The 24,143-nt window shown below is 42.1% G+C and overlaps 1 protein-coding gene across 1 annotated transcript in view; it reads right to left on the reverse strand.

Annotated features, from left to right (window-relative positions):
* Window positions 1–24,143, reverse strand: part of ephb3a (eph receptor B3a) — a gene marked incomplete at both ends in the record, with an annotated part of 142,970 nt that overhangs the window by 100,853 nt on the left and 17,974 nt on the right. Inside the window, one exon of the mRNA XM_080726752.1 lies at window positions 7,334–7,398. Within this exon, the coding sequence (XP_080582878.1) occupies window positions 7,334–7,398 (65 nt within the window). The remainder of the gene's footprint in view (window positions 1–7,333; window positions 7,399–24,143) is intronic.

A 24,143-nucleotide genomic window follows, 5' to 3' on the forward strand; every position in this document is an offset into this window, starting at 1 on the left:
AAAGGCTGGAAAGCACCGTTCTAGAGCGTCATTAATTACTCTGATGGTAGCAGTAGCAAACACACACACACACACCCACTGCAGCTGCTTGTAAACACCTTACAGTAATGGCAGCGCAGGGAGGAGAAGGTACAGCACACAGATATAAAATTGTAGCCATTAACCGATTTAGAACGGGTACACATTATTGTGTATCGTTATGTTATGCTTTAACTATTGAAAAATAGCAGATATACAAGCTCACAGCGCGGCACCGAGTGCCGCGCTGTGAGCTTGTAGATCTGCTATTTTTGAAAAATCGTGAAAATTAGAATTTTGACCCGATTCTATAAGTGTCTTTTGAATTCTCCTAAGGTTTTTTCGAAAAACCTATGTTTCTATGTCAGCAATCTGGCCAGCCATCGTCAAAGATGGCTTTCACTTAACTGGAGCTCAGTTAGTCTGTTCTTGAGAGACTGCTATGTCAGTGGTTCTCAAACCTTTTCATGTGAAGGACCCCCAAAATGATATGTATTTGCAATCCATTATTATTATTATTATTATTAGTATTTTCTATTTTCTCAAAATATTTCGTTCCAGGGACCCCCCCAGAAGCAAAATTTGAGTTCCAAAATACATATATTCAAAGATTTGCACACATTTTCACGACTTTTTCAAAAAATAGCAGATATCCAAGCTCGCAGCGCGGCACTCGGTGCCGCGCTGTGAGCTTGTATATCTGCTATTTTTCACTGGCTAAAGCATTCAATAATTCTAAGCCTAAATGGGTTAAAGATGTTGCGATCGATACAGCACCGCGGTTCCTACCCAGCCCTTTCTGGATCAGCGCCCACGTTTGGGAAATCTCAAAAGCCCTTCTGACCACTGTAACCAGGCAGTAGTTGGGCTGTCGTGTTACAGTGCTCAGATGGACGGTCCGCGTGCGTTTTGAGCTTGTAGATCTGCTATTTTTGCTGGTTTTTGGACATGTGAGGTTTCCAGCTGACAGAGAAAATATAATATATTATAACATAAGTTCCTGTTTATAATAATCTCAAAGAAAAAGGTTTTGAATGTTCTTTTGAAAGTATAAAGTTGTCAAATAATATTTGACAAAGAAAGTAATTTCTTTGTGTATTTAGGTTATGCAATGTGCAACTTCAAAGCCTAGAAGACAAACAGAAATGTAATTGTCAAGATTGAATCGTTAATCGCAATTATTTGAGTGACAATTAATCGTCATGTAAAATGTCATAATCGTGACAGCCCTAGGCAGTGGTTAGTGTTAAATAATCTTGGCAGTGAATGAGTTAAATCTTTGTGTTTTTTCCAATTATTTGGGGGCCCAGTTGCAATATCCTCACGGCCACCTCACAGTAATAGCAGCATATCGTCACTGTCGGGCAGAAACCTCGTATTTCCAAGTTTCAAGTTTGTACGTTTTTTCACCAAGTAAGGCCCTGCTTCATCATACATGACTGTCACACAAAAGTAGTGAAAACAGCCGATCTACAAGCACACAACGCCTCGCGGTGCGAGGCGTTGTGTGCTTGTAGATCTGCTATTTTCACTAGTTTAGTTCATTTTTAAAATGATACATACACAACGAACGGTCTTGGACATACAAGGTTTCCACCCGACAACGACGATATGGAGGAGAGAAGAGAATATATGCAATTTCTAGCCATCAAGATGTCGCAAATCGATTTGGCAGCCCTCTGCAGGAGGAACGAGTACGTTTCTAAATAACGCATGAATGTGCAAGTACTAGTGCTGAGAGGTTATGAGGGGGTATACATTTTAAATGACGCACATTTCATCTAAAACCACATGCTTATTCTATCACGCAAACAGCTAAGTTATTTATTAAAAAGGCAATCTAAATGCAATGTCATCAGTGTGATTGCACAATGGTGGGCACTCCAAAGCACTTAAGTTGAAGTGCTTTTTTTTCTCTTCTTCATTTCAATGCCTACTCTTTCTGGCCCGGTGAATACTGTTATTTATTTGCATGCAATCTAGGGGTAAGGAATACCTATTTATTTACGCTGAGGGGCCTCGTCTTTGAAATCCTCGCAGAAACGGTTTGGCTTTGAAAATATTCATCTAAGGACAATCCTAGACTCGCCTCTCTGCATATCGCTCCACGCGCGGTAAATCAGGCAATAATATTTCAATTCAGAGTATTACACGTGTGTCTGTGTGTGTGTGTGTGTGTGTGTGTGTGTGTGTGTGTGTGTGTGTGTGTGTGTGTGTGTGTGTGTATGTGGGTTCGTGTGTGGGTTCGTGTGTGTGTGCGTGCGTGTGCGCGCGCGCGCATTGATTAGGGATGGGATGATATGAAAGTGTCATATCACAAGTATTGTGACGGAAGAAATCGCGATTTACGATATTATCGCGATTTTATAATCAAAGGCCATTATCCTGGGGCGGAACATTCGCCAAAAAATAGCAGATCTACCGCTGTTTCCTGTTGAGATTGGCACATTTCCTGGGGCAAGCTGCCCAGATCACACATGTCACACGGGTCTTCTTATTTTTTCACTCTCAATAGTACTTGCAAATGTAGTGCATTTGGAAACTACATTGCAGTGCACATCATGGGGTGATCACTGCTTGCCTCCTGTGAATTGTTTTATTTAATTTTTTGTTTATTTTCTGTTTATGTCGTTGCTGAGTGAGGTCAGCAGACAAAGTGAAGTGCGCGAGATGAAAAAACCTGGGTGAAATGTGCCAATCTCAAAAGGAAACATCGGTACAAGCTTGTTGCGACGCATTGTGAGCTTGTAGATAGGCTATTTTTTTGGCAAAGACAGTTGGTAGCAGGTGAAAAAAAGACTATCAAGTATGCATGTTATAAGAAGAGGGTTTAATATGGTACCGGATATGCAGCTCGTCAAATAAAGGTGAATTGATCCCAGTGCATGACGGAGGACGATATCACAATAAATTAAATCTCCACGATACGATTATCGTGAGTGTTTTTTATCACGATAAGCGATAATATCGCTTATCGGCCCATCCCTAGCGTAGATTGTTTGTGTGAAAAAGAAACCCAACCAACATTTTTGCAGTCAAAGCCATGGGTCTATATAAAATACTGGGGGTTGGCGTCGATAATATAAATGACTGTGTCGGTCGATAAATTCTGTCCATGAGGAAATAACCTTCGCGAGGAAGTCAATCCTTTTTGGCTTTAACCAAATTTCCCTTCAGACCCGGCAAACTCTTCATTACCATAACAAATGAGCTCTCTCCCCCCAAAAAATTGATTACTTCAGCTGGTGGAGGAAAATAGTGCATAACTCTCCCACCGTCCACGCACACGCACACACACACACACACACACACACACACACACACACACACACACACACACACACACACACACACACACACACACACGCACACACACACACACATACCACACATACATAGCCTGTGCGACGCAATTTATTCCTTCAAAGGGAGGGTCCGGGAGCACGCCGCTACGAGCCATAAATCACCCGGCAACATGTTGAAGCAGCCAGTGTCTCATGCAGATGATAATTGCTGCCCCTCCCCCCCCACACACACCTACCCACACACACACACCCACCCAAAAAATTAAAAACACGTCGGGTGGAAACCTCATATGTCCAAAACCGCTACTTTTCAGGATTCATATTCGAATGCATCAAAAAGTAGCATCAAGCTCGGTCGGTGTTCGTTTATGGAAAAAACAACAAGAATGTAGAGATAAGAAAGAGGTTTCTGCCACAACAGCTCCAATAATTGCGACCGAAGGTCGCAGTTTACCATGAGAAATATCACAGATTGTCCGTGTCCGTGTAGATGTGTATGTATACGGTCTATAGGCAAATCCATTGATCTTAAAATGTGTCATCATGATGTCATCATCCTCTGATGTCACTGTGATGTCAGAGGGAACGAACCACTCTAGCAGAATGGGTTTGCCGCTCTGACATCACACTCTGGCTTCACTGATAGATGTGACACTAACAGAATCCCCTTTATGCCCATACAGTATATGAAGTTCCCTGATGTCATCTTACTATAAATGCGAGAAATCTCTGTGAGCGTGCGTGCGTGCGTGCGTGTATGCGTAGATGTAATCCGCGTATCTCGAGAACCGTTTGTCCCACCGGCTTCAGATTCGGCACGCGAGTTCCCCGCCGTGGTGCGGAGTACCTTGCCCGGCCTCGACCCGACACAATGTGCGGTTTTCCCAGATATATCCATATATGGGCATGATATCTCCTTATATGGGCATAAATGGACACAGGCAAACAGATGGTCAAAACGGGTCCTATGACAACAGGTATAATGGGGTTTGCATTAAAGGGTGGGGCTTTCATTCCCCATTTCATTGTTCCTGAGTAGGGCGGCACGCGACTAGACGCTTGGCCGCCCGAAGGCCAGAGATCTCCATATATGGGCATAAAAGGGACACAGACAGACAGATACAGAGATCTCCATATATGGGCATAACATGGATGCAGACATACAGATATCTCCATATATGGGTATAAATGGACACAAGCAATCAGATGGTCAAAATGGATCCTTGACAACAGGTATAATGATGGGGTTTGCATTAAAGGGCAGGGCATTCATTCCCTATTTACATTGTTCCCGAGTTGGCCAGGTCGTCAATATTAATGATGCGAGATGAGAGATCCCTGTGATGCCAGGGGGAACAAATATCTTTTATGCCCATATACGGAGATACAGAGATCCCTGTGATGCCAGGGGAACAAATCCCTTTTATGCCCATAAATGGAGATCCTGGATGTCCACACCCCTGATGTCCACATCACATGCCCTGAGGCGTCTTATTAGTAAGAGCTTCTTGAGAACGGGGAACGGAACGGGATCTTGCCCGGAGTTCTTCTTTGAGGGTCTGTGAGTCAGTGGAACCAAATGGACCCGGTGTTTTACATTTAAGTACAATCTCAGAGTTAAATTGACAGTGCGATCCCAGAGATGAAAAATAAACCGTATCAAATGTAGGTTTCCTAATACATATCGAACTGGGGGCTCTTTGAAATAAGAATCCCACCCAGTGTGAAGTGAGCGGTGCCTTTGAGCAGCGTTAAGCTATATGAATTCTTCTGATGTCCAGTAATGTCAAAGCTGCTCCACAGCGCAACTTGGTCACCCAGCGGTATCGCAGCTGTCGCTACTCATACGAGGCGTATGAGTAGCAAACAAAGAGACATACATAGGGATATAGGGACATACACATTCGGTCAAGCATGGGAGCACTTGCACCGCTAGAAAAAGAAGGTCAAGAATCATTGAGAAACTATACCGAACCCCCAAGAATTTACGCTGTAAAAAATAACTGAGAGCGTACAAATTGGTTCCATTCGTACACTACGCTCTCTGCGTTACAGACCCGGGTTAAGGGTCCATTTGGGGCCCCGGCTAGGGGTCCCGGGCCGGACGTTGGACAAACCAGTGTTGCTAGGAGGACATTCTACGCCCAGGCCTTGTAGGAGGAGAGAGAGAGAGAGAGAGAGAGAGAGAGAGAGAGAGAGAGAGAGAGAGAGAGAGAGAGAGAGAGGAGAACCAGCCGTGGGATAGTTTCCATGGCAACCCACACCGTTTCCATTGACTGCCTTTGCGCGCACGTAGCAAAAAAAAAAAAAAAAAGACAAATTACACTGGCCGGGGAGTGGGGGGGAGGGGGAGGGGGGTCTGTCAGGTTGTTAGCCCCCGGGTCAAATTCATGTTGTTTTATTTTCTACACTATTCCTATGGGTTGGGGGGGTTGGAGGGGATCAACTAAAAACCTAGTTAATTCCCTACCTGTAATTTGCCCTCGGGCAATTATATTATAAATGACAGCCTCCATGCTATTAATGATCAAGCCTTTGTTGTTGCGTGGTTGCCTGCCTAAGTGTGTGTGCGTGTGTGTGTGTGTGTGTGTGTGTGTGTGTGTGTGTGTGTGTGTGTGTGTGTGTGTGTGTGTGTGTGTGTGTGTGTGTGTGCATGTGTGTGCGCGTGCATTTGCATAAGTGTATCAGTGTGTATACCTACGTGTGTGTGTGTGTGTGTGTGTGTGTGTGTGTGTGTGTGTGTGTGTGTGTGTGTGTGTGTGTGTGTGTGTGTGTGTACATGAGTTAACTAACTGCTTCTCAACGTCGACCAGTCCGGCTCTGTAACTCTGAGAGAGTACAAATGGAACCAAATGGACCCTTCCATTCTCTCAGAGTTAAGGGGGACACACACCGGCTGTACGTCAAAACAGCCGTCCCCCATTCATGTCAATGAACGTACCCACGCCGGCGGCGCCAGACGCGCGCAAGTGCACATTCACGCCGTGCCCGCCGCTCCAATACGCCACTGTTCTATTTTCCAGGCGTTGCCGCACAGTGAAAAATGTCTGCATGCCATCCGCAGCCGGTGTGTGCTCCCCATTACAGTAAGGATTTGGTTCCATTTGTACACTCTGAGTTACATCAAGGGGCCATTTGGTTCCATTTGCATTCAACCAGCCAGCCAGCCAGCCAGCCAGCCAGCCAGTCAGTCAGTCAGTCAGTCAGTCAGTCAGTCAGTCAGTCAGTCAGTCAGTCAGTCAGTCATTCATTCAGTCAGTCAGTCAGCCAGCCAGTCAGCCAGCCAGCCAGCCAGCCAGCCAGCCAGTCAGTCAGTCGCTGCCACCAGCAGATTATTACACATTCTCGAGCGTTTTCCCTAAATAGAGTGTTCGTCAGGCAGCATGTTTCCCATTTGTTTTTAGTGCCCTCCCCGCCCCCCTCACCCACCCCCTAAAAACTAAACAAACACACACTACGTAAACAGCGCTGTAAAACGGCGGGGGGCATGTTGTTTAGAGCGGCGAGGGGGCACCATTAACAAGCAAATGGAACAAATGTTGGAATGAAGCAGCAGCCCCGGTAGTGCAAGCGTGCGAACGCACGCACGCTGCTTGTATTACTGTTACTGGTGAGGAAATGTTTTGAGGGCGTCGGTTTTTATACCAATGGCATTTTCACAATTGTTGAATGCTTATTATACCATCAAAGAGTCGTGATTAATTGTGTGCCGGTGTTGTGTATCGAAAACTGTAAAATACCTATCCATAAGTATCAGGCATAACTCCAAATGCCTAATAAAAGTATATTTCTTATCCCACGATTTTCCACCCAGTGCCAATCACAATGTTTAAATTTCTCAAATTCTATTGTACTGATATTTGGCCCTCAAAACTGACATTTGTACTGACATTTGGCTCTCACAGGTATAGTAATAAAAGTACACACACACACACACACACACACACACGCGCGCGCGCACGCTCGCGCACACACGCAAGCACGCACGCACACACGCACACATGACTCACCCCGCTCTCTGGAAAGGTGGTCCAGGCCAGTTCTGTGGTTGCCCATCGGCTGTCCATTAGGGTCTCTGCAAATCAGGAGAGAAGGAGGAGGGTTGACAAACAATAAACTGGTATAGCAGCCTGGGGAAAACACAAGCCCCGTCATTAGACAATGGAAACACAGGACCACACCGAGAGCTTTCTGCTCCGTTTATTAGGAGAGTAGTTGGTAAAGCGTTGGTGTCCTGCTCCCAGGGGCGTCACACCAAACTCTGGGCCCTGGGTACAAGGATTCACTGCGGGCCCCCACCATGAATGTTAACTATTGAAAAACAGCAGATATACAAGCTAGATCTTCTATTTTTGGGAAATTATGAAATTGTGAAAATGTGTGCAAGAAACCCATGTTTCCATGTCAGTGATGCTCAAACTTTTTCATGTGAAGGACCCCCAAAATGATATGAATTTGGCCACGGACCCCCCATCTCAAAATATTTCGTTCCAGGGACCCCCCAAGAAGCAAAATTTGAGTTACAAATGTTCGCTTAAAAAAATACATATTCAAAGATTTGCACGTATTTTCACGACTTTTCAAAAATAGCAGATCTACAAGCTCGCAGCGCGGCACTCGGTGCCGCGCTGTGAGCTTGTATATCTGCTATTTTTCAATAGCTAAAGTTACTAGGGCCCCTCCACCTTGGGCCCTAGTAACTCAGTCCCACTTTCCTACCCCTTGTGACGCCCCTACCTACCTACCTGCTCCTACAAGAGTAGATCTACCAATAGATCCTACTCTCAAAAGAGAAACTCACATAAACTGGTAGTAGCTTCCTGGGGGAAAATACAACCAAGACGAGTCATTACTAGACACCGGAGAAGGACCACAACGAAGTTTCTTCTCTTTTTATAAAGCCTACAAACAAATAAAGCTTTGCTTAGTTTGCACGTGGGCGTTGTGTGCACCAGAAATAGCAGATCTACAAGCTCGAATCTGATTAGGCCAGTGGTTTTCAACCTTTTTTATTTTTTTATGCCTTTATTGATAGGACAGTAGACTGACAGGAATTGGCGGGAGAGATGGGAAGTGACACGCGGCAAAGGTCGTACAGATCGGGAATCGAACCGACGACGGCGCCGGGCATCCATCCCTATGTAGCAATGCCTATGTGGTATGCGCCTGGACCAGTAGGCCAGCGGGCGCCCCTCAACCTTTTTCAAATCAATGTCCATTATTTATTCGCCATTAGAGCCACGGACCACCATTTGATGAGATTTAGACTCTCAGACCCAAAACATGGAATATTCTGTTATCGTTGGATAAGGTTTTGTCCACAATTCCATGCTGTATTGACGTTGATACCATAGGAGAGATGACAGGCAAAACGTTGTCCAAAATAACAATTCTTCTACATGCTCTTATTGTGTAGACTTAATGTAAATTAAGTAAGGCATTTAAAAACAATGTTACTCTCGAGAGCTCTCAAGAAATAAAGATCTATAAGGGTCCATTTGGTCACCAACTCTCCATCGTTTAGCTGGGGACCACCTGGAACCCCCTAAGGCAGGTGTCTTCAACAGGGGGTCCTCAGAATTACTACAGGGGGGCCACCAAATCTATGTGTGATAGGATCATTCTTTCAAATGAACAACTTGAACCTTCACATCCCTTTTCTGAGGAGAACTTTAGCCAAAAATAGCAGATCTACAAGCTCTCAACGCCTTGCAGCGCGAGGCGTTGAGAGCTTGTAGATCTGCTATTTCTGGCAAATATAGTACAGAGTGAAAGGTTAAATTTACTAAGTAAACAATCAACGCTTTAAGTGGCTAAATGTCTGAAAAAGAGAAACACAAATGAACACAAATCCAACTTAATCTGCAACCCAATTTTATACAATGTGTAGCGGGGGGTCCCTGCTTTATCTCCCTCTCAGCTAAGGGGTCCTTGGCCTGAAAACGTTGAAGACCCCTGCCCTAAGGGACCACTGGTGGTCCCCGGACCACTGGGTTAGACAGATCGCTGTAGATGAGGTGCAAGGCACCGTAACGCCAACCGAGTACAAATCAGACTTGGAGCTCGTCTCCACTCTGGCTCATCATCACCTCCCACGCACTCAACCAACTTTCTTCAAAGTTCTCAGCAAAGTGACAGGCCGTCACGGCACCCCAGAGATCCCCCACCTAATTAAAGCTCCCTCAAACAAGAACCAGTCCTAAGCAACGTTCTCAAATGACAGTTTTTTGTTGTCTTTCTTTCTGTATTAATCTATTTCGAACGGGTACACATTATTGTGTATCATTATTTTATGCTTTAGCTATAAAAAAAATAGCAGATATACAAGCTCACAGTGCGGCACCGAGTGCCGCGCTGCGAGCTTGTAGATCTGCTATTTTTGAAAAATCGTGAAAATTCGAATTTTGACCCGATTCTATAAGTGTCTTTTGAATCCTTCCCCTATGTTTCTATGTCAGCAATCTGGCTCGCCATCGTCAAAGAAAAGGTCCTTTTCACTTAACTGGGGCTCAGTTAGTCTGTTCTTGAGAGACTACTATGTCAGTGGTTTTCAAACCTTTTCATGTGAAGGACCCCCAAAATGATATGTATTTGGCCACGGACCCCCATCTCAAAATATTTAGTTCCAGGCACCACCCAGAAGCAAAATTTGAGTTACAAACGTTCCCTTTAAAAATACATACATTCAAAGATTTGCACACATTTTCACGACTTTTTTCAAAAATAGCAGATCTACAAGCTCGCAGCGCGGCACTCGGTGCCGCGCTGTGAGCTTGTATATCTGCTATTTTCCACTGGTTAAAGCATTCAATAATTCTAGGCTGCCGCGCTGTGAGCTTGTATATATGCTATTTTTCACTGGTTAAAGCATTCAATAATTCTAGACCCAAATGGGTTAATTTGTGGTATACGCCAAAGACAAGAACATTCTCTAAGACAATGCCAGGAGGAGGAAATATAGTTTCATTAGCTGGCATAACTCCACGGAGATTAGAAGAGTAAAAGAACAGCTTCAGCGGAATGTCACGTTCGGGGAGTGACATGGCACGCACCAAGGAGGTAAACTTGTGGGGTGCAATTTTGTGAAATACACCAATATTGCTGTTGTTGTCCGGAGTTGTTGTACGAGACGATTAATTGTCACACAAACAATTGCAATTAACAATTCCCTTTAGTCATTTGGCATTGAAAACGTATAAACAGAATTCACACTGTTTTGGCTTTTTGGCTTTGACAAGAAAAGTTGCACTGCGGCAGATATGAGGAAGCCATTAAATATACAAAGAAATGAAATGACTGCCTTATTTACTAACGCCATACTTTCAATCGCGACACGTTAGCTTGTAGATCTTTTATTTTCGGAGCGCAACACCCGAGCGCTAGCAAAAATGAAATTATTTGTCTTTTAGTTCTAATGGATCTCTTCTTCACTAGTCCCTCCAAAACGTTTTTTTTTTTATTTATAATTTTTATCCCACGATCTTTGTAACCCATTTTTTCACCCAGTGCAAACTGCCTATGTAATCCTGGGCTCTACTCTCCCTCTGCCGCGCCTGGGGAGACAACGGACTGACCTCATGCTTCCTTCTATGCATGATGAGTCCAAGTTGCTTCTTTTCACCTGACAGGGGGATTTCTCAGGTATGGACCTAACACGTGGAAGGAACACGTTATTCCAACCAGTTCCTTTCCAACCAGGGAGGCATTATAGAGACCAGGATTACTGCATGTTTTTGTGAGGGTATTAACCCTAGGAGACACGGAGAGAACATGCAAACTCCACACAGAAAGGCCCTTTCACCAACCCCACCTAGGGTGTGGGCGCTGATGACACGGAGGAGGGAACATGCCTCCAGCGCCCACAGCGTCCCCTGGCGGGAATCGAACCCAGGACCTTCTAGCTGTGAGGCGACCTATATGTTGACGAAAGTATCAATATATTTTGTATTTTAGTTTTCTTGTTACATTTACGTTATAACGAATAAAGGTAGCCAACGAACATTTTTCGTCACAGTTTTTAGTCTACCAAATCAACATGAGTGCTCTCATGCCCGTTGTGGGAGCTATACGCCCCTGCTGTAAGGGGTGTCGCTCACACCAAATTCTGGGCCCTGGGTACAAGGATTCACTGAGGGCCCCCCATGAATGTTCTTCATAGGGGGAGGGGGTTTAACCCATTTAGACTGGGAACGCATTATTACGCATTATTTTGTGCTTTAACCTTTGAAAAATAGCAGATATACAAGCTCACAGCGCGGCACCGAGTGCCGCGCTGCGAGCTTGTAGATCTGCTATTTTTGAAAAATCATGAAAATTTGTGCAAGGCTTTGGATTTTTCGAATCCTTCTACGACTTTTTGAAAAAACTATGTTTCTATGTCAGTGGTGCTCAAACCTTTTCATGTGAAGGACCCCCAAAATGATATGTATTTGGCCAGGGACCCCCATCTCAAAATATTTAGGTCCAGGGACCCCCCAGAAGCAAAATTTGAGTTGCAAAATGAGTTCACAGAATACATGTATATTCAAAGTTTTGCACACATTTTCACGACTTTTCAAAAATAGCAGATATACAAGCTCACAGTGAGCTTGTATATCTGCTATTTTTCATTAGCTAAAGTATAAAATAATTAAGGCCCCTCCACCTTGGGCCCTAGTAACTCAGTCCCACTTCCCCCCCCTTGTGACGCCCCTGGTGGGAGCTACATATCGTCACTGTCGGGCAGAAACCTCGTATCTCCAAGTTTCAAACGTGTACGTCTTTTGCCCTGCTTCATCATACAAGACTGTCGCACAAAACCAGCGAAAACAGCCGATCTACAAGCACACAACGCCTCGCGACGCGAGGTGTTGTGTGCTTGTAGATCTGCTGTTTTCACTAGTTTAGTACATTTTATAGACGAGAAATACAAAACGAACGGTTCTAGACATACAAGGTTTCCAACCCGACAACGACGATATGCGCCCCTGCTGTTGGTTGCAGTGTCTTAGTGGGAGACCCCCGGAGATCGCTATCTGCCCGTGGCTTCCTGACTGACAACAGGTAATCCGGGGGCTTTTCCGCCCCCAGCTGTGTTTACGACTGGTGGTACGAGGTGAAGGAGGGTCACGCTAACACAAGGCAGATGGAGAATAAACAGTGGGATCAATGTGTTGCTGGTGTGCTGCCTGTCAGCCCGTCAATCTGCAGCTGCTGTCTGGGAGTGATTCATGGCAGGTATCACCCCCACACGCTTTCCTTCATTGTCTTCATTTAGTAGTACATTTGTATGTGAGTGGCCTTTCGTTGTTGATACATCTTTGCAGTGGTGTAAAGCAGGGGTTCCCGAACGTTTTTGTCTCAGGGCACCCCATAAATATTTGTTTTAATCCGAGGCACCTAGCCGCAAATTGCAACACTAGATTTTTTTTTATGATCGGATGAATCTAGGGTTGCAATACCTCCCATAGGAATCCAATGCATCAAAACAGTTTTTTGCTATCTGATTGTATTAAACGACTTCAAACTCACCAATATTGCGGCTCTATGGAAAGCTTGGAATTTACTCTTTCTATCTGCAAAGTGTTTGTTTCAGAAAAATCCACAGTAGACATGTTATGACTTATGAGTTACTTTCTATCCAAGAAATTTGGTTCCGGTGATAATTTTTTCTAAGTCCTGGAGTTTGGAAGCGCTCGTGGAAAATCCCTCAACGGTCCTGTGACCACCTGGTTCTAAATGTCACATAATGCAGGAGGCAGCGGGACTTGGCGTTATAGAAGACAAGCGCTTCCGAAGTTCAACACTTAGAAAATAAACCATGTCTGCTCGGATTTCTTGACAGAAAATAAATCATAACAATTATACGGTGGATTTTTCAGAAACAAACACTTTGCAGATAGCAAGAGTAAATTCCAAGCTTTCCATAGAGCCGCAATATTGGTGAGTTTGACGTCGTTTAATACAATCAGATAGCAAAATAACGTTTTGATGCATTGGCTGCCTATGGGAGGTATTGCAACCCTAGATTCATCCGATTATAAAAAATCTAGTGTTGCAATTTGCGGCTACGAGGCACCCCTACATTATAATTTTCACTCCCAGCACCTTATATTTATAGCATATCGTCGTTGTCGGGTGGAAACCTTGTGTTTCCAAAACCGTTCGTTTTGTATTTATCATCTATAAAATGTACTAAACTAGTGAAAACAGACGATCTACAAGCACACAACGCCTCGCGATGTGCTTGTAGATGGGCTGTTTTCACTAGTTTTGTGCGACAGAGGTTTCTGCCTGACAGTAATGATATTTTAGTGATTATGTTGCGAGGAGAACGTTGAGATAATAGCCGTTTTGGTTAGAACTGACTGAAAATAACGTTGTACTTCAAGTTTAAAATGATACTAAATATTTTTTTCAAGTGCCCAAATAAATTCCAAATACTAAATGATCTTGCGGCACCCCTGGACTGCCGTCACGGCACCCCAGGGTGCCCCGTCACCCACTTTGAAAACCCCTGGTGTAAAGTACAGTAACTACTTTTACTTAAGTAATGTACATAAGTACAATTTTGAGGTATTTGTACTTTACTTGAGTATTTCCAATATCCAATACTTTTACTTTTACTCCACTACATCTCGGGATCCAAATATTGTACTTTAAATCCACTAAATGTATTTGAAAACTTTAGCTACGAGTTACTTTGCAGGTGTAAATTATGATATTATAAAACACACATTAACCCACACTGTAAAATAATTCGCTGTAAATTTACAGTAAATTACTGGCTAATAATTGCATTACTTTCACAGTAATTTTCACAGTAAATATTGCGCAGTAAATTACTGTAATTTCACAGCTGTGAAATGTTAGTAATTTACTGTGATTTAGCAGTATGTATTGCAGTTATTTACTGTGATATTACAGTAGTTGCCTGTATTTTTACACTATTACTGTGAATGTAAGGCAGCTCAGTAGGCAGTAATTGACTGTAAATTTACAGTAAATTGTATCTAATACAGTAAAATATTGTAAATTTGAATTTATAGGCCCATTCCCAATGGGCCAGATAACAGATACAAAAAAAGCTCTTTCTCCAGATATTTTTCCATTCAAAGTGGATGGTAGATACAGATAAAAAATATCTGCCACAGATATTTCTTTTATCTGTGACAGATATTGTTTTATCTGTATCTAACTATCTATCATCCACTTTGAATGGAAAAATATCTGAAGAAAGAGATTTTTTTATCTGTTATCTGGCTCAGTGGGAATGGGCCTTAACTGTGATTTTACCATACATACACAAACATGCTAAAAGAAAAAAAGAAAGGAAAAACAACTTCATTCATTTAAACTTTTTATTGTACAATTCCAATACAAAGTGCAACATTTCAAATGGACAAAGAAGAACCACACATGAAGCCTTTACTCAGTAGAAGTGTTAAGTCTACAAACACTCCTGGAGTTTGGTCTGGTGTCTGGAGGCCAGTTTGAAAACTGGTTGTCATAGACTTTAGTTATTTAGGAGGCTGCAACACTGTTTTCCTGTGAAACTCCAGGAGTGATTTTGTGGACTAAAAAAACTTCACCTGACTTTGTATCAGCATGGTGGTGAGTAGATACAACATTTTCACTTTTGAGTGAACTGTTCCTTTAACTGCAAAATAACTCATCTACTCACCCTCATGCCAGCTGGAACAGAGGTGAAATGTGTCCATATAACACAAATGGAGGTTGCCTTCACAACTTGGGGAGAAATCTGGCAACCCTCCTGTGTGTTATATGAACACACTTCAGCAGGCACGAAGTATGTGAAGTACACCTCAACTTTGCACTCAGTCACATAAGTCCTGAAGGTATAAAGCAACACAGTAGTGGTAAGAACAAAGCAAACTAATGATTACAGTATGCACCTTGCTAACATGCAGGCCGAGACAGAAGAGGCGAGCATTGCTGAATGAAGTGACAGGGCATCAGCAAAGAATATTGGCAATTTTACATATCCAGATAAGAATAATGGCTGGTGGAGTTGGACAAACAAGAGTAGGGCATCTGAAACACGTATGAGTGTGTCTCATATTCGAGTCCTGAATACCATCGACCATTCAAAGTCCACAAGTTTTCTCAAATGCGTATGAGTGTGTCTCATATTGGAGTCCTGAATACCATCGACCATTCAAAGTCCACAAGTTGTCTCAAAAGTGTGCTCACGTGTGGGTTGATACGCCACGCTTCTTCGATTTGGAGCCTCTCTCAGGGTTAATGCCCATGAAGCACCTGTAAACAATAAGACAAGACAACAACTTTTACTTTCACATAAACATATATTGCATCGTTTATACAAGGCACATGCAGCAGTTCCCCTTTCCCTTAAGTAAACCCTACACCGGGTTCCCAAACTTTTTTGTCTCAGGGTACCCCATAAATATCTTTTTAATCCGAAGCACCCCTACATTATAATTTTCACTCCCAGCACCTTATATTTATAGCATATCATCGTTGTCGGGTGGAAACCTTTTATGTCCAAAACCGTTAGTTTTGTATTTATCATCCATAAAATGTACTAAACTAGTGAAAAGTGATTAGGTTGAGAGGAAAACGTTGAGATAATAGCCATTTTGGTTAGAACTGACTGAAAATAACTGTACTTCAAGTTTAAATGATACTAAATATTTGTCCAAATAAATACATTTCAAATATTATCAAATGATCTCGCGGCACCCTGTCACCCACTTTGAAAACCCCTGCCCTACACCACAGAAAGAAAGTAGTACTGAGAGTAAGTAACATTCAAGTATCAATGTTGCAAGCAATCCAGTACAATGCTTCAGTACAATTTCAGTGTTACAATACCTCCAATCCAGAGTACACACACCATCCTCAGGAGCAGATTGAAGTTGTAGTAGATCGCGAAAACCACAGCTATCCAATAATGATCCCATCGTGTTGTCCCATCACACTTGCTCTTCAATGGACAGCATCCAGGCCATAGACTTCATTAAATCACCTGAAAAGAGATACCCATTATGTGATATTGTAGAGGTGAAATGCTAATTGAACAAGAGTAGAATTTCAATGATCAGCAACATCACAAACTGTGACACAACTCACTTTATTTTGATCTACCTTGGACAATCAAGCAGGGGGTGCTTGGTAATTTCTCCGTCATCTGCACATCAGTGGCTGTGGCACACAGCTGTAAAATAAATAAGACAAGACAACAACCACCTCAATGATTGACCATGCCCAAGAGATCTCAAGCTGACACCAAACTCTCTCCAGGACCTCTAAAACCTTATCTAGAACCTCAATCAATCTGTCAATCACATTAGATCTACTTTGTATTATTCTATGCCAAATTCTATTAGCAATGTTAAATTCAGTATAATACATTTTCAGTAGCCTATAAGTATAATACCTTTGGATAAACTCCAGAGTACAAGTGCCATCCTCAGGAAGGATACTGCAGATTGAAGTTGCAGTAGCCATCACGTGGTCCCATCTTATTCTTCAATGGACAGCATATATCACCTGAACAGAGATACCCATTGTGTGATATTGTTAAGAGGTGAAATGCTAAATGCATTCCACAATACACACACACACACACACACACACACACACACACACACACACACACACACACACACACACACACACACACACACACACACACACACACACACACAATGTATTTATGCCCACAGAGTGGCTTATCACTCTGTGGCATGTACTGTTTTGGTACAGTTTAAAATAAATGAAATCTTTCCAAAATGTTCAGTTTATTTTACTTTAATATTATTTGATGAAGATAATATAAAAAATAAAATCTCTATTCAGACACATTCCAGTATTTTTCTGACTTACATTATTTTCTAGGTATGCTTACATTATGATATTAAGGGGAAAAAAATCACCCTATCACCCTAATGACCATAATGTCTCACATGTGGAGGAAAGGGGAGGGGCGACTGGGCGAGGAGATTCCATCAAAGTCAAAACAAAGTTTTAATGTAGGCAATTAAATATATACATTTAATCCATGCATAAAGATTTAAGGACATTATACTTATGACGGGATTTTTGACGGAAATTAAGCTCCTACTGCAGTGGACACCACAGGTAGGCTAATGATCAATCATTAATCTGATGGTGTCACCCGTCGAATATAGACCATCTCTACAGCAGTGGTTCTCAAAACTTGTGGTTCCACAAACCCCAATTTAACACTTATCAGCCAGTGGACGTCCATTTGAAAAGATATACGCCAGGGACCCCCATAAGAGAAGATTTTGAAGGCTCTGTAGTGATTCCATTTTAATTTCAAGGACCCCCAGGACATATGTAATGGTATTTCTATCTCTGAGATGATATATGTTAATTTAACTCTCAGAATGTACAAATGGAACAAAATGGACCTGTTATAATTTAGCCAGGGACCCCCTGGAACTCCCTGAAGGACTCCTGCGGGGTCCCGTACCCCACTTTGAAAACCAATGATCTACAGGCTCCCATTTGTCGTGACGCTTGGCTTGTGGATCGGTTGCTTTTACAACAGCAACTTTTAGCCACACTGGAGCATAAAACCTCCCCCGGTGCAAATATTATCATTGATATAGTTGAGAAGAACCAAATGGACCCGGCGTAAGGATACGTACAACTGACACAAGGATTGTCTGTGGTTCTCAAAGTAGTGTCCGGTCATTATCGCGTCGAGTGATGGAGTTCCAGATGGTCCACAGCTAAATGATAGATATAGGAACCAAATGGACCCGTGTGGGTCTGTAACTCGTGCGTCGCGGGGAGTTCTTCCACGCGCGTCGGCCGTATTGAACCGGGCAGGGAACGTTCTCTACCGCGGTCCGCTAGCTAGTAAGCAGCCGACATGATATAAATAAGCCCCGCTGACGTGCAGCCTATCGGCGGCAGAAACCACACAAGCACACTGGTGAAACGGCTTGGCGTATACACCGAGCGACGCGCGCCAATATGAGCTTGTATATCTGCTATTTAGTTGAAGTGGTTTGTAAGGGAAATACACATTTAACTCGACAGTTTAAATGTGTGTTTCCCTCACACACCGCTTTAACTACTAGCAGATATACAAGCTCATAGTGGCGCGCGTCGCTCGGTGCCGGTTCACCGGTGTGCTTGGGTGTCTTCTGCCGCTCGACAGGCGCACGTCAGCAGGGAAGCAGTGCTACTTCAGAGCCTGCAGCACAAATACATTGCTGGAGCAAGACTGAACCACACGCGAAAGCACAACTAGTTGTCATTAAGGTGGAGGGGGTAAAAAAGGAGCGTGACTTACCTTATCAGAGCAATGTTATGAACTTCACATGACTTCTGAAAGTTCCTTTGAATTGAAATTGACTTCATAATTTCATAATTCCATCTTCACCATCAGTTCACTGCTTTCCCTCTCACAATGGATATACATTTGAAATGTAATCCCACAATGCAGCACAGTACAAGTAATTTGTTGTGATATCACAGTAATATTCTGAACACAATATTTTATTGTGAGATATATTGTAAAGTGTTGTGTAATCCTGATAACAATTTAGAGTACAGTCATTTGTTGTGTTATCACAGATGATGGTGTGATTACACAGTAATATTCAGAATACAGTATTATATTGTGAAATAATAATGTAAAGTATTGTGAGATCCTGGTAATATTTAACAGTGCACTTTAGCCCTATTTTATACCTTGGCCATTACTATTGCGATTATACAACTGTTGCCCTTAAAAAAAACACGTCAACGATCTACAAGCTCACAACGCGTCGCGATGCGACGCGTTGTGAGCTTGTAGATCGGCTATTTTCAAACATGTTGTACTTTTACTCTTGGAACTTTAAATACATTTTGATGCCAACACTCATACTTTTAGTCAAGTACATTTTTAACATTTACTTGTAATGGGAGTATATCTACAGTGCAGTATTGTTACTTTTACTTAAGTAAAAAAAAACATAACTTTTTACACCACTGCTGAGTGACTCCTTCATGGCAGGTATCACCTCCTGTGCACCGCCACCCCCGCGCTTTCCTTCATTGTCTTCATTTCTCTAAATACATCTGTATGTGAGTGGCCTTTCATTGTTGATACATCTTTGCAGTCGGTCAGAAACATCTTTATCTCCATCTGTCCGTGTTTTCTCAATAAATTAACGTTCTATTTCATCATACCTACAGCGTCACACGAAAGCGTCCAAAGTAGCAGATCCACAAGCTCGAAACACAGCGCAATTAAAATTCAGGCGTTTAGCAGGCACTCTCCAGGCTTGCAACATAAGCAAATTAATTAATATAGCGTCAAAACCAAGTTTAAACACTTTGACCCTATTTTTTAATTTATTTTTACCCTCCCCTGCCCCTTCTTTGTATATACTTACTTACTGTTTAGACTCTTTTTTCTTTGTTCTCTCATTTTTCTTTTCTTTATATATCTACTGCATAGAACTGTGTTCTATTCGTCTGTCATTCAATGTTATATGAGATACTTAAATGGTTTCCTGTGGAAATAAGCTTAGTCTTTTCATGGATCTCCTTTTAGTAGTCCTTGTACCAGTGAACTGTACCGTCATGAAACTGTACCTTTTCCTATGCAAACTTCTAATAAAGTCTTCAATCAATCAATAAATCAAGCTATTCATAAATAGCCAGTCTACAAGATCACAACGGTGTTGTGAACTTATAGATCGTCTATTTATGGAAAAGAAAAATAAGATAAATATTGTAATAATATAAAAAAAATAGAATCTTTCCAGGGTTCCTTGCATAAAATCTTTGTATACCAAATACAGTAGATTTATTCTCTGCCGGGTGGAAACCTCATGTCCAAAACTGTTACTTTTCTGGATTCAAATTCAAAAGTAGCAGATCTACAAGCTCAAAACCTGGCCCTGAAAACTGTGAGGTCGCATGTCACCCTGAGGCGTCTTACTAGTTTGATCACTTTAGTTTCTAGTTACTTTGTAGATTTTGATTATTATTACAAAACACAAAGTAACCACTTCAGCCTTCAGGTACATTTTGATGCCAATACTTTTGTACTTTCACTCAAGTACATTTTGAATTCCGGACTTTTACATAGTATAGTATTTTCACATTGCAGTATAATTTAATACTTGTACTTATTAAGTAAAACATTGGAGTACTTTTTTCCACCACTGGTACCTTGACACCAAAACGTCTGGTTTGAGAATCACAGCATTAAGACAGCTATCACCTTGTTTGCGCCGCAGTTTCCCTCATTTCCAAACTACATCAGTATGCAAGCGGCCTCTCATTGCTCCGTCGTCGCTGAAGTGTAATTACTTGAACAATTACAGATTTTTTTCCTTTGTTTTTTCACACATTGAAACAGGGCCCGCTGTGTACCATTTGCTCGCAAACACTGTTAACGGCGTTTAGGCAGGGGTGCCAGAAAAAGACACGTAATTTCCTGTGAAATACCCCTCAGGGGCTGCGAAACTCGCCCCCCCAGGCGGAATGAGACCACCGTTAAATGCTAACACTGATGTCTTTCTGGGGAGAGATATCATCACCGTGTCACCTTGTTTTTGGTGCCACGGTGCTTGACAAAGGATAAGGACAAAGATAATGGAATCTATGTGTAGGGGTGGGCGATATGGTGATAATTATCGTTGAGACGATACAATGTCTACACGATATGCATTTTCAGAGACATTGTATATATCGTGATACAATTGAGGGAGCCTTGTAAAACATCCTGTTTTACAGAGATTCATTGCATAATTCAATTTAAACCTGCATTTTGGTCTAAATCAGTAGTTCTCAAACTTTAAAATGTCAAGGTCTCCACTTAACTCTGACAGTATACAAATGAAACCAAATGGACCCGTAAGGGTCCATTTGGTTTCATTTGTATGCTGTCAGAGTTACATATTTGTAAAGTTCAATTTAGACCTCCCAAAAGGAACCCAGAGAGTCTAGTTTTTGTCAAGTACCTTGAAAAAAAATCACACCCGTGTGAAGTGGAGCTGTGTGTGTGTGTGTGTGTGTGTGTGTGTGTGTGTGTGTGTGTGTGTGTGTGTGTGTGTGTGTGTGTGTGTGTGTGTGTGTGTGGATCATGTGTACCGATTTTTGTGACATTTGAAGAAAATATGTAGGAAAAGGAGCAAAAAGTGTGTTTTGGAGAAAATTCAAGATGGCGGAAAATCTATCATGGCGCAAATGGGCGTATTTTTAATTTTCCGACCTACGGTTCAAGAGTTACAGGCCAAAACGTAAAGTGGGGTGTTATGGCGCCACCATGCGGCCAAATGACACAATTATTTTTTATTTAATCCTTGAAATCATTATGAACCTCCTCTCCAAGTCTTGAAACTCTAGCCCCTATGGTTTGCGAGAGACAAATAATTTAATGTGAGTTTTTGCGATTCCCATTATAAGTCAATGGGGAAAATTAATTCACTAATAAATTAATATCAATTAAACTATAGAACCTTTCTCTTAGAAAAGTAATAGCCCACGATTCCCGAGTAAGCCGTTCGATTTGACATATGGCGCGAGTGTGTGGTGGCAAAACTGTGGGACTAGTGGCGTGCCGAAGTTTAGGAAGTTCAGGCTACATACAGACACACACACAGACAGACAGACACACCCACACGGCCACGTATAGGGAGCTCCAATAACCATAAAAACCAACGTGAAAAAGAATCGTGATAAAATCGTGTATCGTGATACAGCTTGGGAAAATATCGTGATATTGTATTTTTCCATATCGCCCACCCCTATCTATGTGTACACTCGTACATGCACTTTTTTATAGATAAGCTATTGTACCTTATACTATACTATATGTCTAAGACAAGACCCTAATCAAAAATGTTGCATTATTATTCATTTCTACTCTCATTCTTTTCAGGCCTGGAATTTTGTCATTTTAGGGGCAAGCCAAGGCCACTAGGAGCTGTCCATTGTTCGAGGGCACAAAGGTCAAATGCCATGGTAGGAATCATCAACTGAAACAAGATTTTAGTCTATTAATAGAATTAACATAATTTAAGGGTTTAACCCATTCAGGCCGGGAACACATTTTAGTGTATGGGAGGGGTATGGGAGGGGCTTTTTGTAGGCTAATTTCTGATATAGGCCTAACTATAGGTTAGGCCTAAATGGGTTAAGGATGATTTTAAATGTAATTATGTAGACTATCTGCAGTGAAATAAATAAATGATGGAATTTATAATCTGATCCATGCTCAGCCCTGCACCAATCAATCAAAGTCACTGGATTGGTTTAAAGATGAGATGAGGGAGTTAAGAATTCAGAATCTCAACAAAAGACACTGGTGTCTGCATGACAAGAAAGACACACTGGTGTCTGTCACATTGACAGGAAAGACACACTGGTCCTTCATATTGACATGTAAGAGACAGAGGAGAAAGTGGTACAGTCAGCTGGGGCATTAAGGCCACTGTGATCTCAGCAGTATTGATTTTGTTGACTAAAACTATGACGAAAAATGTTTGTCGTTTTTTTCACTGACGAAAACGAAATAAAACGAAATAAAAACTAAGCTGTGATGACTAAAACTAAGACTAAATATATTGACAATTTCGTCAACAAAATAAAAACTAGACTAAAACTTTAGGGAGGGACTAGTGGAGAACTTGGAGAAGAGAGTCGTTTTATGTTTGGTTGCTCTCAGGTATTGCGTGCTGAAAATAGCAGATCTACAAGCTCACAACGCGCCACGCTGCGACGCGTTGTGAGCTTGTAGATCTGCACTCAACCAAACGTAAAACCAGTCATTACGATGCCATCAAGGCCTGCCAAAATACATTTCAGTTGACTAAATCAACTGTAGATTTAGTCGCCTAAAATTAGACTAAAAACTAAAACTTTTCGAGTGACTAAATTATGACTAAAACTACATGACATTTTATTCAAAAGACTATGACTAAAACTAAATCAAAATTTGCTGTCAAAAACAACACTGGATCTCAGGCCATGCCATTGGGGCACACAATGTGAATGTCAAACTGAGGGGCATGGACCTCGTGGCCTCCACGGACCCCAATATTCCTGCCCTGCTCGCATTACCAATACCTTGCTGTTGAAATGTTGCTATTAGCACAGTTCTCTGCGGAACAGGTCCCACCCGTTGACTTCCACTTCATAAACACTACGTTCATTCAGTTTAAGTTCACTTTGATTCAATGAACCGATTGGTTCCCCTCTGTGTTACACATGTCCCGACAACAACACTCACTGCACAGGGGCGTCAATTGGGTATGGCAGGGGTATGCAGCTGCCATACCCTGGGTCTAGGGGGGAAAATAAAAGTTACTTTTAAATATAAATCCTTGAATGTCTCTTTGTCTATCTGTGCTGGTTATTATGTTGTAATACAGTAAAATAACTACAAATGCAACATTTAACAAAATGGTCATTTTAACACATTTCCCGCCATTTAACAATACCTTCGTACTCTACCATGCCTCCAGTCTCCATAGACTTCCATGTAATTCATAGTGCACGGATCATGCACACCCATGCCTAGATAATGCACCACGTGTGTCCACATTGCTCACAGCTTTCAAACAAAAAAATCCGAATGGAAATCCGTTCAGGCATTCATGAGATAGAAGCCATTATGTTTTCCTAAAATGTAAACAAAGATGGCTGCCATGTTTGATAGATGGGGTTGCTATGGGGGTTAAACATGCAATTTCGCGATTTCTATCATGCCTACTACATTTTTTGGGGTCAAATTTTGAAAATCTTTTTTTTTTTTTTTTTTCAAAATGGCGGAAATTCTCGGGCCTATCGGGCCTGGCAGGGAAAGACATTGAAATAATC

This window comes from Nannobrachium achirus, assembly GCF_963921795.1.
Source record: "Nannobrachium achirus genome assembly, chromosome: 5".
Lineage (NCBI taxonomy): Eukaryota > Metazoa > Chordata > Actinopteri > Myctophiformes > Myctophidae > Nannobrachium > Nannobrachium achirus.